Source organism: Sardina pilchardus, chromosome 3 (genome assembly GCF_963854185.1).
Source record: "Sardina pilchardus chromosome 3, fSarPil1.1, whole genome shotgun sequence".
Lineage (NCBI taxonomy): Eukaryota > Metazoa > Chordata > Actinopteri > Clupeiformes > Clupeidae > Sardina > Sardina pilchardus.
In genome coordinates, this window is record NC_084996.1 from 21,915,269 (window position 1) to 21,933,664 (window position 18,396).

At 45.9% G+C, this 18,396-nt stretch overlaps 1 protein-coding gene across 7 annotated transcripts; it reads right to left on the bottom strand.

Moving 5' to 3' along the window:
• Positions 1–338: 338 nt before the first annotated feature.
• Positions 339–18,396, bottom strand: mbtd1 (mbt domain containing 1). Of its 7 annotated transcripts, none has more exons than XM_062532432.1 (17): positions 18,246–18,396; positions 16,293–16,494; positions 15,140–15,273; positions 14,186–14,297; positions 13,185–13,267; positions 12,593–12,710; positions 12,102–12,236; positions 10,087–10,175; positions 9,291–9,525; positions 8,737–8,792; positions 7,550–7,654; positions 6,626–6,773; positions 5,534–5,616; positions 3,411–3,645; positions 2,790–2,861; positions 2,124–2,324; positions 339–828 (listed from the first exon to the last, which is right to left on the bottom strand). In XM_062532432.1, exons 1-17 carry the CDS (start codon positions 18,264–18,266, stop codon positions 713–715), a joined length of 2,145 nt encoding a protein of 714 aa, XP_062388416.1. In that variant the 5' UTR covers positions 18,267–18,396; the 3' UTR covers positions 339–712. The 7 variants fall into 7 exon arrangements, with proteins under 7 accessions (XP_062388416.1, XP_062388413.1, XP_062388414.1 ...); XM_062532429.1 differs by having other exon boundaries at positions 3,318–3,645; XM_062532430.1 differs by having other exon boundaries at positions 14,165–14,297.

The following is an 18,396-nucleotide window of genomic DNA, read 5'->3' on the forward strand; positions in this document are numbered from 1 at the left end:
ACTTTATACACCCTGTTTTTCATAATATCCCGAAGACACACCCATACACTATGTACACACACAGCTCTCGAGCCCAAAAAGAGTTAACCCTTCACCCCACCGCTTCTTCCAAAAAAAAAAAGGGGGGGGGGGGGGGATCTAAAACTAAAACCAAAACCAAAAAAAGGAAAAAAAAAATTATACAAACATGGAAAAAATGCAAAAACTGTAGAATACAAAAACCAGCTAGAGAGCAAAATGTATTGTCACCAAAATCACTATAATTGATTCCATATGAACCCCTCACACCCCCCCGCTACCCCCCCCCCCCCCACTTCTCCCACCCCCCCGGTCTCACCCTCATCTGCGCGGCCAGAGCAGAGGTGCTGCGCTCCGCATGACTGATCAGGAGCAGGAGCAGGAACAGGAGTCCTGACGCAGCTGTGCGAAGAGGAGGAGGAGGAGGAGGAGGAGGAGGAGGAGGAGGAGGAGGAGGAGGGAGCCTGAGTGGAGCCCCCGTCCCCCCCCCCCTCCCCTCTCTACTCCGCTCCTGCAGGGTCCTCCAGGGACTGGTGAGCTGTCAGCAGTGTGAAAAGAGTGTGTGTGTGTGTGTGTGTGAGTGTGAGAGAGAGATAGAGAGAGATAGGCTGTTCTGCTCCGCTGTAGCGCGCCCCCCCCTGGTCTCCGTCAGCTGTGGTGGTGGTGGTGGTGATGGCGGCGGCGGTGGTGGTGGTCAGGGCTCCTGTTTGATGTAGAGTCCAGGCGCGGGGCTCGGGTGCTCAGTAACAGCCTGTGGGAAGGTGAACTCGTCAGGCTCCACCGACTCCTCTTTCACCTGCAGCGCCACCCCTGCCAGCAGCGCCCAGGAGGAGGAGGAGGAGGAGGAGGGGGAGGAGGAGGAGGAGGGGGAGGAAGAGGAGCAGGAGAAGGAGGATGGGGGAAGGGAGAGGGACAGTAGGGGGAGGGGAGAATCAAGAAGGGGAGAGGGGGGTAGAGGTGAGGTAGAGGAGAGGAGGGGAGGGGGAGGGGAGGAGAGGAGAGGAGGGGAGGGGGAGGGGAGATGAGGGGAGGGGGGAGGGGAGAAAAGGCAAAGCGAGGAGGGGAGGGGAGGGGAGCGAAGGGGGAAAGAAACGGAGATGAGAGGGGACAAGGAGAGAAGGAGGAGGGAAAAACACAGAAGAGGGGGGGAGAGATAGGGAAGGCAAGAAAAAAAGAGGAGTGGAGAGGAGAGAAGGGGAGTGAATTGGAAAAGACAGAAAAAGAAGGAACGGGAGTGGAGAGGAGAGGAGGAGGGGAGAGGAGAGGAGAGAAGACAAGAAAAAGAGAGGTGTGTAGAGGAGAAAAGGGGAGTGAATTGGATAATAGAGGAAAAGAAGGAAGGGGAGTACAGACGAGAGGAGGACAGAAGAACAGAAGAGGATGGTAGCCAGGGAGGAAGACGTCAGGCAACCAGAGGGAAGGCAACTCCCCAAAACGTGTGCAGAAAGCAGAGAGAGGAGGAGGAAGATGGGTCAGGAGGAAGAGGAAGAGGAAGAGCACAGGAAAAGGGAGGGAAAAGAGAGGAAGAGACAGAGAAAAGGAAAAGAGGAAAAGGAGAAAGGATAAGCAAGGCAAGGAAAGGAGAGAAAGTACTGCATCTATGCTCAGACGCACCCCCCTCTACCTGAAGCTTAGAGCAACACACATGCCACATACTCTCAGGAGCTAAGCTACGCTACCAGGTGACCACAAGCTTGTTACCTGGGTTGCAGGTAATCTAAGCTAATGCTAAGCTAATGTACATAGTGCTGCTTCCTGCACAAAAGGATGCTAAAAGCTCAGGTGTGCTGTTCCACTTGCTTTACCGGTGGGGCCGAGCGCAGATGCACTGCGCTACCTGGCTACCATGCTAGGATAGGCGAAGTGTATTGCGCTACCTGGAAAACATGCTAGGCTAGGCGAAGTGTGCTGCGCTACCTGGCTAACATGCTAGCCTGAGCGAAGTGTATTGCGCTACCTGCACTGGAGAAAAAAAAAGCGGAGCCAGGCTCAGGTGTGCTGCGTTTGTTATTTTTTTGCTTTTGCTTTTTTTTTGCTTTGCACGTGAGGTTAAGCTCAGGTGTGCTGTGCTGTGCTACCTGCTTGGCAGGTGGGGGGGAGGTTACCTGCTTTGCGGGCAGGGCTGAGCTCTGGGCCTGCGGAGGAGCTCACAGTGTGCACGGCCTCGGACGCGCTGGGCGGTGTCGGGGGCGAGGGGTAATCCGGGGGGGTCATGTTCTCGTCCCCTGAGAGGCTCCGTGGCGGGACCCCGGTCAGGGCGATGCCCGTCAGACTCACTGGACGCTTACCAATGGGGATCTTACGCTCTAGAAAGCCAAGACAGACAGGGACATGTCTGACCTTACACTCCATCCTGAGTGACCTTTACAAGCTTTGCCTTCCCAGGAGATGTGAGAAGATAGGAGATCACAACCCATATTAGTTCAACCACAGTTACAGGAGAATATTATGCGGACACCGGATGCATTGGATATCCGACTCTTTTTGATGGTCAGTGGATTCATCTTTGCCTCCTCGACTACTTAAATGTGTTAATGGCTCAGCAAGTCCACATAACCCAAACAGACAGAGATCTTGTATCACTCTTTTGGTACAAAGCCATCGGTGGGCCCCACCGTGGAAAGAAAGGGGGGGGGGGAGGGGGCAGCATGTCAGGGATTACCCTAATATGGGCCGGGGGAGGTGGAGGAATGGGAAATACAGAGGGGGGAAAGAGGGAGGAAGAGGAGGAGGACAGAGAGAGGCAAAGGACCGGGTGTAAATTGACCTACTTTTCTTCTGGCCTTTGTACTGCTGCGATTTCTTCTTTTGTTTGGTCACACTTGGAGGACGCTCTCTAGAGGCTGACGGCAGACACACACGGACAGGAAGAGACAGACAGACACACACACACACACACATACACACACACACACACACGCAAGCAGTCACTTCCTCAAGCAATCACAGAGCAGCAACCAGAAAAAAATATATAGGCTAGCTATGGACAACCCCTGCCTGCAAGTTTATGAATTACAATTACTATTAAAGCAATGAATGACATTTTTAGCATGCAAATTTCAATTGAATGTGACTGGTGTTCGGTCTATAAAATATGAATAAATATGATATGACATGAATTAATCTTTAAGTGTGTTTTCGGATGGTAGCTCTGTGATGTGTTCAATTGTTTTGTGATATTCGTCAAACATGGTGTGTTTTCAAATTTTGTTTTCACTGATTTGATTTCTAGTTTGGATAAATCAATTTAGTTTGTTTTGTCATTTGTGGACAGTACTACCGTTGACTTTGAGGTTTACCTGTTGTTAGTATTGTGCGCTTTTTTAGTGATGTTTGTTGAGTGCGGTTTGTTGTTGTTGTTTTTGTTTTTGTTGTGGGCGTGCGGGCCTCACCCTGCGCGGCGGGCGGCTGCAGCTGGTAGCCGGTCAGCTGGCACCAGCCCACGGGGTAGAGGTCCGGCGACTCGCAGTCCACCCACTGGTCGTACTCGTCCTCCCAGCCGTCGAAGTGGATGCGCAGCAGCCGGTGGACGATGCGCGTCACCGTGGCGACGCACACCAGGCGCGGCTCCATCAGGTCCACGGCCTCCAGCTTCATGCCCGAGCGGAAGCCGTGGTTCGGAACCTCCTGCGGCGCCGCGGAGACGGAGGAGAGAGTTACTAAACGATGGCAAAATAACCGGGTCCTTTGGTCCCATGCTTTACAGTAAACTACAGGAGAGACAAAATAACCGGCTCCTTTGGTCCCGTGCTTTACAGTAAACTACAGGAGAGACAAAATAACCGGGTCCTTTGGTCCCGTGCTTTACAGTAAACTACAGGAGAGACAATAACTTACAACTTCATTACAGGACAATCAAAACAAAGACATTACCTGATGAGGTTGGAATAAAAACATGTAGAGCTTTTATACTACCCTACGCTGGGTACTGAGCTACACTCAATGCTGTTAAATACGCAATAAGCATTTTTCATCATGAAAAAAAGGAAATGGTTTCTGACTATGATGCAACACTGATGGCACGAGATTCTACAGTAATCCCGTAAATTATTAAGCATTTTACACACATTCTTCCTCATTTGTTTGTCTGGTTTTGCCTTTTATTATCTATTTGCATACACTCCCAGGCCCCACAAATTATGCATAAACACATTTCAAACAGTACAATGAACACCAACAGATGATACAGGGGAACAAGAATTTTTCAGATATACACACTACTGTTCATATTCTAATCCATCAAAGAAGGTGCCAGGTTAAAAATAAATAGTAAGACATTGATACATTTTCTAATATTGCTTTCTGCTTAAAATAATTTGTGCTTGAAAATTTGCTTTAAAATAATCCTCCATTTACAGCACTTGTAGACAGTGAAGCAAACAGCGCTTCACTAAAGGCCTTGCACCATTTGGGGTGATGGGTTTCAGTCCTGACTTGTTCACTGCTGCTGATCAGATATGTGGAGTTTTATGGCAACAGAGCCATTTAATACATCTGCCAACGTAAGACCTTTAGGGAACTGGTTTCTCAAACCAGACAAGCTGATGTTCTTAAAAAGGTATTCATTTGCACAGTCGTACACGAGGGCTTCATGCTTATCTTTGTTTGAGACGATTTGCCTGCTTCTGTGGAGGACACACATTTGTTTTGTTTCTTTTTAGATATCTTTGGTTTTGCCCAATGTCTGGCATGGAAAATCCTTTATTTCAGATAACAGACTGCTGCATTTCTAAAGAAAGTTCTTTCTATCTGATTATTTTTTTACTTTCGTTACTAAAATTGCCCACAGAAGGCGGTTTCTATTGCTTCCTTGAACTGCACAACAGTGTTTAGGTGCAAAAACATAATTGCAAAGGTTTTGTAAAGATGAATTATCCTTTTTAACATGATAATTAAGGACTAACTGCTATTATATACCACTGAAACACATAAGTGATGGTCACAGAAAAGGGGCATTAACACATGTAGACATTCCATCCAAAATCATCATCTACTTCCAGGTGAGAGGTCTTTTACCACATTATCAACATCTGCACTATATCTCCAATCAATTTTAAGATACTTGAATACAAGAGGGGTCTTTTTCTTTCAATAACAATTATGTCTCTCAATGATTCCAAACGAGTGCATAGGAGTTGCATATAGTACACGCTAGTACACTTAGCACCAGAAGCTATTTCATCTCTACAATAAACACCACAGACTGCACCTTGATCTTGGCCATAATACGGCGTAAGAACATGCCAAATCCATCCCAGAATTAAGTTTTTGATTTTAAATATGGTTTGGTGCAATGTGTCTGCTTTTTTTTGTCAGAAATACAAAACTGTTTTGAGAGATACTACAACATGAGAACCATCTTACAAAAAGGGCTCATTGATGCATTACATCTTTATAAAAGCACAGGCCTGATGAGTATTTATTCATTTATCTATTAATTATTCATTTCAACAACAAATGAGAAACAGTATTAAACGATCACAGCGGCTGACGGCAGAGGTAAAAACAGACTCACCTTGTTGAAGAGCTTCACTGGAGCGGCCACTGATCCAGTTTCCCTGAGGTAGTCAAACCATTTGAAAGGGAGCTTTGTGTACCCTGCACAAGAGGGAGAAAGGGAGGGAGCTAGTCAGAGCAAGTAAGAGCAAGAGACTAACACCCAGCAGCCAAAGACCCATGAAAGCCACAAACACCAACACCCAACCAGCCTGAGAGAGGGAGAGAGGGAGTTAGAGAGAGAGAGAGAGAGAGAGAGAGAGAGAGAGAGAGAGAGAGAGAGAGAGAGAGAGAGAGAGAGAGAAGAGAGAGAGAGAGAGCGAGCTGAGGATTCCAACAGGCTGGGGTATAAATGGCCAATAGTACATGGAGAAGGGCTATGCTTCACGAACAATGAACAGTACCAAACAAATATCATAAAACAATATAAAACTGCACAAAAATGAAATACACACATCCATAAGTGAAATGAATACATCCACAAAAGAGTTTATTCCACTTAATCTTAATGAATTGCGCAATTCAGAGGGATTTGATCCCTGTTTGACTAGCAAATCTTGTAAACGTAGTTGACAGTGGATTTGAGAGACAGAAGCAAGATGATCTTTGATCCTATAGCACAGGATATGCTTGAGAGTGTCTAGTCAGCCTGAAACCAGAGCTAGAAGACCGAAAGAGGATGTTAAGTTAAACTGTCATGCAGACAAAGAAGCCTGACATATTGCAATGAGTATGAGATGTTCCTTTGAGAGACTCAAGATCAAAATGTTGATCATGTCATAGCAGCAATGATAGGATTTATAATTTGCTGGGAAGATGATTGCCAAAAGCAATCAGCAAATCTGAAATCAATTAGCATACATGTCTAGAAAAAATCTTACTCTAATATCACGAAATAAAGCAAGCCTTATATAGACGTACGTATTTTGGGGAAGGGTTAGACAGATGCACGTATTTCGGGGAAGGGTTAGACAGACGCACGTACCACGAGGAGGGGTGAGCGTAATACAGACGCACGTATTTTGGGGAAGGGTTAGACAGACGCGCGTACCTCGGGGAGGGGTTAGACAGACGCGCGTACCTCGGGGAGGGGTTAGACAGACGCACGTACCTCGGGGAGGGGTGAGCTCGATGGAGTTGATCTCGCAGAAGCCGGCCGGGAAGATGGACGGCGAGGTGGAGTGGTAGCAGAACCAATCAGAGCCGTCTGCCGCTTCAGAGCCATCGATCCCAATCATGAGGTAACCGTCCGCCAGCACCTGAGACAGGAAGTGACATCACAGCGCATCACGTACATTGGCAGCATCACCATCAAGACTTGAGATCAAAAACAAGCAACACAATGACAAGACTTGCACCTGTGTCCATCTTTAACGACAGAAACGAACAAGTAAACACACTAGACACTGCACAGTCGCAGACAAACAAATAAAAACCCTAGTGTGCACAGTTGCACACTAGACAGTGCACAGTTGCAGACAAACAGGTAAACATTCTATATTAATACTGCACAGGAGCAACTTCTCGATGAAGAGGATTTGTATTCCAAACACAGCATAGGCAACTGGCCCTTTCTGCGCTAACCAGGGGCACGTTTCCCTAAACCAGTTTGCAACTTTCTTGGCTGCAATGCTATTTTCCATTGCCAACCAACTGAGCTGCTAACATGTTAGCAACTATGGTTTTGGGAAACGCCCCCCAGCTGATTTTCTACCTAAGACCAAAGTAGCTCAGTGTCTTACAAATAAACAGCTTACAAAACAACCAACACACACGTTCCAGCACATGGCTATGGACTATGGATCTCTAACTCCATTTGTAGAGCTCATCCTCTGTGGAGCGATGCTGAGGTAAGAGCCCTCCTCTGGGGCACCCTCTTAACCCGACCGCAAAGTACCCTCCTGGAGGGCAGGGCCGGGCCTCACCTTGTCCTCCTGCACCTGTGTGTGTGTGTGTGTGTGTGTGTGTGTGTGGCCTCACCTTGTTCTCCTGCACCTGTGTGTGTGTGTATGTGTGTGTGTGTGTGTGGCCTTACCTTGCGTACGGTGGCGACACAAATGGCCGAGAGATTGAGGGGGTCGATGGCCTCCAGCTTCATGCCGTCCTTGAACCATTCCCCACTCTGGTCCACATCCTTCACCTGCGGGACACACACACACACACACATGCTGGTGTGAGCAGAGCACATACACACACTCGCACACACACACACACACTCGCACGCACACACGCACATGCACACACCCTTCACCTGTGGGACACACACACACATGCTAGAGTGAGCAGAGCACACACACACTCTCGCAAGCACGCACACACAAACACACACACACACACACACACACACACACACACACACACACACCCTTCACCTGCAGGACACACACACACTTGCTAATGTGAGCAGAGCATGCACGCAAACACACACACACACACACACACACACACACACTTTACCTGAGGGAAACACACACGCGAGCAGCAGCCATTTTAAAAACACACACAAAGGCACTTTGGCAAGCAGGCAGTCACTCACTCAGACAGTCAGAAAGACAAACAGACAGACAGACAGACAGTCAACGCCTCTGGCAAGGTGAAGTCACCATCCTGGCAGGAGGTGGTAGTGATATCAACTCACCCTGCTCCACACACACACACACACACACACACACACACACACACACACACACATCTTGTGTTACGTGAGCTAACGCTAACGTGCTAGCGGAGATGACTCAGCGGTGAGTCAGCGCTAGCACTGGCTACCCTTTTGGTGAAACTCTGAAGGGGTGAAGGAAAGGTCAACGTTGACAAACGAAAAAATCATTACACTCCAATTCACACCAAACCCATTTAACGGTGATAACAAGCACTGCCGAATGGGGTTGGAGTGTGTGTGTGTAAACTAAATTAGATTGACTACAAGCGTGCGCTGCCACTGGCTTGCTCTAGCATACCATAGTAATGTGTGATCTCTAGTTAATGATGGCAACTGTGTGCTGGCCAGGTGTGGGTATACCTGACAGATTGACGGATCTGGCTATCATGAAAAGCCTCTGATCACTACTGCAAGGCGTTTAATATCTTTCTGGACCCATGTATGGATAGGACTATGGAGTTCAAGGCCGGTGGTTGTCGTGTGTCCAATAAGAGAGGGAGTGGACGATGGCGTTTGAGGAGAAGGAGAGGCGCTCGTGATCGCTTGATCGTCTGATCGCTCACCTTCACAAATAGCTGCCCTGCAGCGTCCACCTGGCCCTCCAGTCTCTTGGACACGTCTGAGGAAACAAAGTCGTGTGTTAAGCTCACAGAAACACACACACACACACACACACACACACACACACACACACACACAAAATCTTCTCCAATGGATTCTTAACAGGTAGGCTACACCAGGCGTACAACTGAAGCATTCCATCCGCAGAGTCTCTGTGTGTGTGTGTTTGTTTACATGCAGATTGCGATTGAGACGCTACATTGCAACAATTGAATTCCGCTATAATGGAACTGGAACTGCCTCCCACCAGACGAGACAGCAGCATGTACATTTGGCACATTTGCAACGGAATGCAAACCAAGTCCTATAAAAGGACTTCTTTGCTCTGTGAGCGGAATGCTTCAATAGCGCTCACACGGTGTAGCCGGGCACACACACACACACACACACACACACACACACACACACACACACACACACACACACACACACACACACACACACACACACACACACACACAGGGTCAAGAGCGGAGAGCGGAGCGTCGGGGCTGACCTGATCTCTTGAAGCGGTGTCCGATGCTTCTGGACCAGCCGATGGAGTGGATGAGGGGACTTTGCATGTGGCACCAGAAGTCGTCGGAGCCGTCCTCGCTCTCCTCGTAGACGAGCCGCAGCCGGCCGCCGATCACCTGCTCCACCAGTGCCACGCGCGTCCGGCACAGGTGAGTCTTGTCCACCACCTCCACGCGCATCAGCTTCTTAAAGGGGAACTGCATGCTCTCCTGCACCTGTGGGTGTGGGTGGACATACGTATTTGTGTGTGTATAGACATGTACAGGAGCGTGTGTGTGTGTGTGTGTGTGTAGAGACGTGTATAGGGATGTGTGTGTGTACATGCATATTTGTGTGTATAGACATGTAAAGGTGTGTGTGTGTGTGTGTGTGTGTGTGTATGGGAATAGAGGAGTAAATTTGTATGTGTAAGAGTGGTGAAATTGGGCAGATGACAAGAAGCATGCAATGAGCTTGATGATTACAGCAACAAAAGCAAACAAAGAAATGCGAGTCTGCATCTGTACGCACATAATGCCGTGCAGTCCATGTTTTCTACGAGACAGACTCTGATCACTGCCATCTCTGATCTCTACCATCTCTGATCTCTACCATCTCTGATCTCTACCATCTCTGATCTCTACCATCTCTGTCTGGAGCAGGCCGAGGACCTACAGTACTGTCTGGAGCAGGCCGAGGACCTACAGTACTGTCTGGAGCAGGCCGAGGACCTACTACAGTACTGTAAAGCCTGATCCTGGACCTGTGCCTGAGAGGAGGGTGGAAATGGCGCTCACCTTGGAGGCGAAGTCTGGAGGGAGCGTCTTGGCCCCAGTGAGACGCTTCACCAGGAAAGCCTTCCAGTTGCTCACCTTGTGCTGAATGGCTGCAGAACAGAGGAGAGGAGAGGAGAGGAGAGGAGAGGAGAGGAGAGAGGAGAGGAGAGAGGAGAGGAGAGGAGAACAGAGGAGAGGAGAGGTGAGCGCTTCTGTTAACTGCAGCTTTTAAAAAGGGACAGTTTGCAGCCACTGTATATACAGTGTATGTACGCGCTCACAGTCTTTGATTCATTCATTTGCATATTAAACACAACAACGCCCAAGACTCCCAAGCCTTTGGACTGACATAATCACTGTCATTTAGACTGATCTTTATTTTTTATGTTTGCCTCAGAGAAAAACTGTAAACCTCACCTTTCTAGTTTTCCCTGAATCGCTAAAACGCTAAACCCCATTCTGTGAACCAAATGCTTAGTGGCCTGAACCCATTCACTGAATCAATCACTCTTTTGGCAAGACCATAAAAACGTTTTAAACCTTGTTAGGCAGTAGGCACAGCTTGGAGATCTTGTTCAATCTCTCTACAACACATTCTCTCCAACTAAAACACACTTGTTGCACTGTGATACCCCTGCCCGGCCCAATGCCTACCACAGGTAGCAGAAGCGATCATTACCATTATTCATTATTTTTTTTTATGTATGTGTGTATTGATATATGTTGATGATATGAATGTACTGCCACTTGTTTGAGTATAGATTCTATATATTTGTACTTGCACCCTTTTTACAACAGAAAAGGCAGCAGAAGCTAAAGCAGAATACGCAGTACAGATATGAACGCATACACGGCACAAGAACTCAAAGGTGTTCAAACTTGTTGTTGCGTATGAGGAGAAGACACCACTATACGCCAGTAGAGAGAGCACACACAGGCCACACAGGAGTTGGGGTGTGTGTGTGGATGGAATCAATCTGAGAAGCTGAGGAGGGGGGAGTGTGTCTAAGAGCTGGTGGGAGAGGGAGACAAACAGCAGGACTACCGTAAGCACAAGACTTTCCACACCAACTCAAGAAACTGTGACGGCCTGACATTACATATTGCATTGCATGCAGCGCTCGCAGTAAGCAATTTACGAATCATGTTACGGAGTTGGGTGTGAATATCTTTTTTATTCCGGAGAAAAGATGCATTTACTGCATGGCAATGCACATGGAGATCTCCTGTCTGGAGACCCAGTCCATGCCCTGAGGGCTGCAGTCTCCATGTTGGGACGATGTGTGCAATGAATGCTAGTGCCTGTCTGTTTTCGCTGGCTCCAAGTCTTTGGTCTTGGGCTAACCCTGCAACTGTTTTGAGGTGACTATTTAATTTTGCCAGAAGAGTCAAGGGTTTTGTGAACGCAGTCTAATAATGGGGCTATGTACAGTTTTGACAAAAGGGTGAAAGGACTCAAGAAATGTGTTTCGGCACTGAGTTGTGAAACATGAATGGGTTCAAATGCTGAAGTTCTTGACAGAGTAGGTATTTGTCTTGTTGCGTGATCCATATTTATAATGGGTGCTGTGCTTGTTGAAGACATTTTGGAATATTTATGACCATCTGTTCTCCATGAAAAAAATAGACACATTCGTCGGCCTTAAATTACAACACAGTTCGGAGGCATTAATATGGTACAACTGTCTCAAAAGGAAAACATTTCATGTCTGTCAAATACGGTATCGTTTTCAATCCTAAACCTGGCAAAAACAAGCAAACACAAGTAAAATGATATCGCGTGCATGTCAGACATTATTTCATACTGGAATTAGATTGAAAAGGTAAAGGGCACATATTACACGGAGCAAAATGGATGCCACAGCATTGAAAGGTTGAAGAAAAACCCTCTTGGTTCTCACTAGAGCTCTATCCCTGCCTTAGAGGGCTCTATTTCTCCACTTCCCCAAGTAAATCACACTGCAGGTCCTAAACACCTGGCACTAGCAGAAGGGCAATCTCTCCCCCCCCCTCCCCCCCCCCCTCGTAATTCTTACATTCAGGCGGGACGAGGGGTTTGCCCATAGACGCGCACCAGCCGACGGGGTGGATGTCGGGCACGCACACGTTGCACCAGAAGTCCTGCCCAGAGTCTCCGTCGAAGCCCTCGTAGCGGAGCAGGGCTTTGAAGCCTGCGGACCGGAAACAGAGTACAGCCATCAAGACCAAGATCATCGACACATGTATGTGTGTGTGTGTGTGTGTGTGTGTGTGTGTGTGTGTGTGTGTGTGTGTGTGTGTGTGTATATGTGTCTTGTCCATTTTGTTATGGACAGGAGAGGGCGCAGAAATTATTGATCCAAATCAGATTCAAATTATTGATCCTTTTGTAAGAGGAAAGAACTTAATTTGTTAGTTATGAAACTCTAGACATAGACAGGATTGGTGTTAGTGTCTTATTTTGCACATCAACAATGCTAAATATTCTATAAAATGAATGCAGCAAATAAAATATCAATTCAATGCAACATTGCAGCGTCTGACTTGCCTGCTAGCTTGATAACGCTGGCTATCCAGTAGACCTTCATGGGCAAGCTGCTGTCGGAGTTGGGCACCTCTACGCGCACTCCGTCAGTGATGTCACCCCAAGACGTTCCCATGGGAACCTAGACAGAGAGCACAGCTCGCATTCACACTCTCCACCAGCTGCTAATGGCGGACGCAAGGTCAGCTGAGGTAATGAATGTCCGCATTCACCAAACACACATGGCATGGTGGCATGGTGTGTACACACACACGCGCACATTTGTTACACACACAAACTTTACATACATATGTGCAGACATCCATTCATGCATGTATTTGTTGTTTATTTATTTAGATTTTTAAAGGTTTTAAGGACTTGCTTTTACTAAATATTTAGCATGCATAAAACCATATCAACCTTTCTAAACATTTTCGACAAAAAAACAACAACAACAATAACACTAATTATTTAACTGTGTAACAGACACCTGTATTCCACACATCGTCTGAAATGCAAATGTTTGTCATGTATTTGTACAAATGATTGCATATATTTTACTAATCATATTCCAGCTTTCCTACAATAAACATTACACTTCTCACTGTGTACATACGTGTTTGAAGCAGCTCACGGGAGCTCCGACCATGTCCCCACTGCCGATGTATCGTCCCCAGTCAAACCCCTCCACTGGGACTGCTGCAAGCGAGGAAAGATGTGCACAGACAAAGATTCAGATGCTTGTGAAAGAAACAGGAGAATCCGCCAAAGCACTGCCAACACATCCCCGGAGTAAAGCAGCATTCACACCAAGAACGATAACAATAACTATAACCATGACGATAAAAGTGTCACTGGCCAACGATAAGAAGTCTCTCTTCGTGTTGAAGTGTTGAATGTGATGGATAAAATATTATGGGTTCTGATTGGCAGTTAGCTTTTTATCGTTCTCAAAATCGCTCTGAAAGTGATCCCCATAGATGCTGTTCTTCATGTTGTTATGGTTATAGTTTATGTGTGAACGTTATCATTCATATTAACAAGGACAATATTTGTTTATAGTTATAGTATCATTATAGTTATTGTTCTTGGTGTGAACGGCCCTTAGAGCTCTCTAACGTATTGGAACGACTGTGACAAAAACAGAAAGGAGGGAAAGCTTAAGATACTTGTGACCGACTAAGAAGGTTCTGGTGGTCTTAGGGTCTCAATATATGGTGCCACCTCAGACAGCAAGGGCCTACTACACACAGAACACACACATGAATGGTAAAAGTCACTTTGGATTGACGTCAATTTATAGTTCAGAAGACAAGTGTTACTCGACCAAAACAAAACCAGATAGTCCAGCCCTAGTGACAAATTCTCTAAACAAAATTCACACAAACCACGATCACTGCAACATACAATAGGACTTTGAATTGATCTCCAATGCGAGTATGTGACAACATCTGGGCAATTTTGCATTGTTGATGCATGCAACGTGCTTCGCAACACACATTTTATCACTTTTACATCATATTCTGTCGAGCGACACTTGTCCCTTGAGCTATCAATTGGCCTGTAGAGTGTCTGTTAAATACCAGTTATCTTTACCTGTGTTTCGGCTCAGCTCACCTGTTTTCTTCACCTGGCTCTGCTGGTTAGCCTGGTACTGAGCGTACGCGGCTAGCTTAGCCATGAGCGGTTGCTTCTGCAACACTTTGGCCTTCTTTGTAGGTGGTTTACCCTGATTGGGACATACAAAAGTCACACTTCCAAATCAAAACTTTTCTATAACATTGAGTGCAATAATAATATTAACAAAACTATGCACAACAGTGACAGTGTAAAATAATTGAAAAGGCAGTGTTTTGGAGTGTAGTAATATAAGGTCATGTAATGTGATAGTACAATGCACACACTTGTGCAATGTGGTTATGTGACAAATAGTTGAAAATACAAAGTAAAATCACGCACATCCGTAAAACTTCTTTGCCGGGTGCGAGATCAAAAAATTAATGTTCAAAGGTGTCGTACAAGATCCGCACACCGAGGATTCCAAAAATGTTTTATTTTTTTATTTTTCATAATGTTTTTTAATGTTTCGGGCTTTTGCAGCCCTTCCTCAGACTACAATAGTAACACAGTAAGACGGCGTATTTGGGCTACCTGAAGCCGGGCCAGTATGCTGACCAATAGTAACACAGCAAGACGGCGTATTTGGGCTACCTGAAGCCGGGCCAGTATGCTGACCAATAGTAACACAGTAAGACGGCGTATTTGGGCTACCTGAAGCCGGGCCAGTATGCTGACCAATAGTAACACAGTAAGACGGCGTATTTGGGCTACCTGAAGCCGGGCCAGTATGCTGACCAATAGTAACACAGTAAGACGGCGTATTTGGGCTACCTGAAGCCGGGCCAGTATGCTGACCAATAGTAACACAGTTAGACGGCGTATTTGGGCTACCTGAAGCCGGGCCAGTATGCTGACCAATAGTAACACAGTAAGAGGACGTATTTGGGCTACCTGAAGCCGGGCCAGTATGCTGACCAATAGTAACACAGTAAGAGGACGTATTTGGGCTACCTGAAGCCGGGCCAGTATGCTGGCTTTCTTGGAGTTGGAGGAGTAACTTCTCGAGCAGGAGACGCTGCAAAAGCGTTTGGTTTTGGAGTAGAAGGCGTCCCGCACCCCCACCATCCCACACATCTCACACGTAGCTACACAGGAAGCAAAAACAACAACAACAACAACAACAACATCACTACAGGATCTCACTTCTTCAGAAGCAGCTAGGCTGCACAAAGATTTGGATGGACAGAATAGAAAATGGCTAATAAAGATGACCGAGCTGGAGTGTCGACACAGTACAAGATCAGCTTGAACATATTTGGGGGGTGCAATGTGTATCTTGCTAGTGGATTTAAAATGAAAAATAAGCCTTTATCAGTGAGTACACATTGATTATGCCTGGTGTTTTAATATAGACTTGTACAATATGTGCAAAAGTAAAATAATTTGTTGCAAAACTCAGAAAATAAATTAATGTTTAATACTGTTCTTGTTTGAAAGAAGGACTGTTCTGTCCTCATTGCATGCTATTAGATCAACAATCAGGAAGATTTCAGGCTTACACCTGTGTTTGAACAGGCGAATCTTAATTCACTGTTTAACCACTCTGTGGGACTACGGTGTTGGACTACGGTATGGGTTGCTATTACGACACAACAAACCGTTGCTGATACAGAAAGCGTTTAAGACGCTCAACTGAGATAAGACAGTGAGACTATGATTATTTCAACCCAGGATCACTATATGAAGAACCGTTACAAGAATTGTGTAAAACTAAAAAAATGAGGAAACTACAGTATATGTCTGTGGAGCAAATCCAAAAGTGACCATACTAATGGTACGAAGGCCATAGACTGTTCACACTTGCATCCCTGTTACATTGGTGGATCAACAGGAAGGAACGACCGTATGGAGAAGATATAATCCAACTTCTATCAGTTCTGACCGATATTACGCTCACTGTGGACCCCAGTACCATTTACTGCACAGACTATGCCACTAATCCTACTCACAGTATACAAATTTGATTTGATTTGCCTAATTTTTGACACCACAAAAAGTCATTGATTTACACATTCAAATATGCCACTGTTAATACACTTCACACAAGACGAGGCAGACAGAGGAGGAGGAGGTAGAGGATGAAGAGGAAGAGCTAGACACGTACCCATGCCAGCCTTGCCATCTGGGTAGGTGTAGACCTGGCCATTGGTCTTGATGATGGGCAGATTGGCGGGGAGCGGAGGCACCTCCTCGTCACTCTCCTCCGAGCTCGAGCTGCTGCTGGAGTCCTCGCTGCAGCTGTCGTAGCCGTCAAACATCCCGAACGAGTCCCGTCGCTTACGCTCCGAACGGGCGCCATGCTCCGCCTGCAGGTCACAGGTCACAGGTCAAGGGTCAAGGCCATGGTAAGGAAAAACAGAACTCGCAAAGCAGCTCCAGCACAGTCATATACACATGAGATCTAAACAAAGATGTCGACAACGTCCACATCGATCAAGGGTGGGATGATGAAGCAAGAAAATAAAAACAAAAGTAGCCCTATTGCTGCTGCAAACCTATAGGCGATATGAGGGGCAGAGTTTAAAGTACTATGAATGACTGGACACTTTTGCCTAAATTTCTTAACTCACAGGGAATTGCACACAAAATGGAGTACTGCAAAAAATACCATGAATTAATGGTCTACAATGCCCGTCCCTAGTACACATTATCTTACACTGGCTTTCTGCAGAGATATATATATCTAAAAAAAAAAAAAAAACATGATAATAATAATAATAATAACAAGGACACTTGGATTTTTAGGAATACTTAACATCACCATCATTAGCAGACAGACAGTTGAAAAAGTCTACTGTTTTGGAGGCAATGCCCACCGTTTTTGATGTTCCAACTCAACCCAAACTTCCCTTTTACCTGAATGAGTGATCATGGCAAAAGAAAAATGAACCATATAGGCCCAAATACTAGCTTGAACCTTCTACATCTTTCAATCTTCGTCAAATGATTACAAATTGTTTTGAAGCTAGAATTATGGTCATCTAACTACCTCTTACTAGGAGAGATGCCATCAAACAGGTGACACACTAACAGCTACTGGCTCATTTAAGTGGATCACAGCTGTTTCCAGCTTCTGGGGAAATGATACTAGCCTAATGTCCTTTAACAATACAGCTACGCGTGTGGAGTGGGAGACAGCCTACTTACACAATTTGCATTGCAGCATCCACGTTTGCATCTATTTTAAATGGTTTTAAAAAAAAATGATCAATGGACAAACGCGACAGATGCTTTTCTTTGCTGTCAATCAATAACTGATAGATTGGTTTGGGCATTATGTTGAAAGGTTACATTGTTTCTAATAGGAAATAAACGAACAGTCCTGGAACAGTGACTGATAGTGATACACACCGGGGAATTAAGCACAATAAAAGGGAGTTGAGAGGATGACTGTACGCTCTCTGTCACGCGGGAAATAACAATACCTGGAAGAAGCTTTGTACTTCGTGGACTACGATCCCTCAGTGAACGATAAACTAGATAGCAGGTGCAGTATATCCTAAAACGTGGATTTCTATGATTACGTTACCAGAACAAGAGTATGCATGCTATTTAGCACTGTTCACAATGAATAAATCACCACAACAGAGCCCCGTACCGCCCACTATTCTGTCTTACTGAATGTCTGTCATTCCTCATTAGAAGCATAAATGACAGCTGCAAAGCGGGCACAGACACAACACATTTTTAATGTTCCCGACCAGCTGGCTAACAGTACGTTAGCTACAAATTTCCTCTGCAGTGCGGTTCACTTTTTATGGGGCCCGGTACGAGTTAGCATTTTACAAGTGCTCTAGGTTTACCAGCATATTGTGAATAATGTTGACGTAGATAGTGTGAGTAGCCTACTAAGGCTATCCAGTAAGAAAAGGCACAAGTTTAATACCAAAACAAAATGTGTAGGAGCGCAACTCCTACGTCCAGCAGTTGTAGCTAGCTAAACATATCCACTTTGCTGACTAGCATAGCCACTGCGGAGTGACACTACAACAAAGGCTGAAAATAGGATTACATTTAGCTATGCTAGATTCAAACTGAAGCCGCTCCTTCTACCTACCAGATCCCTTGCGTTTTCCATCAGCCCGTCATGCAGAACACTCTGCGTAATCTTAACGTGTAGCCAAAAAGTCAGGAAAAGGAGAAACAATGAGCAAATTTAACTAAATCCCGAAAGGAGAAACTCCAGTGGCATATCAACAAAATTATCA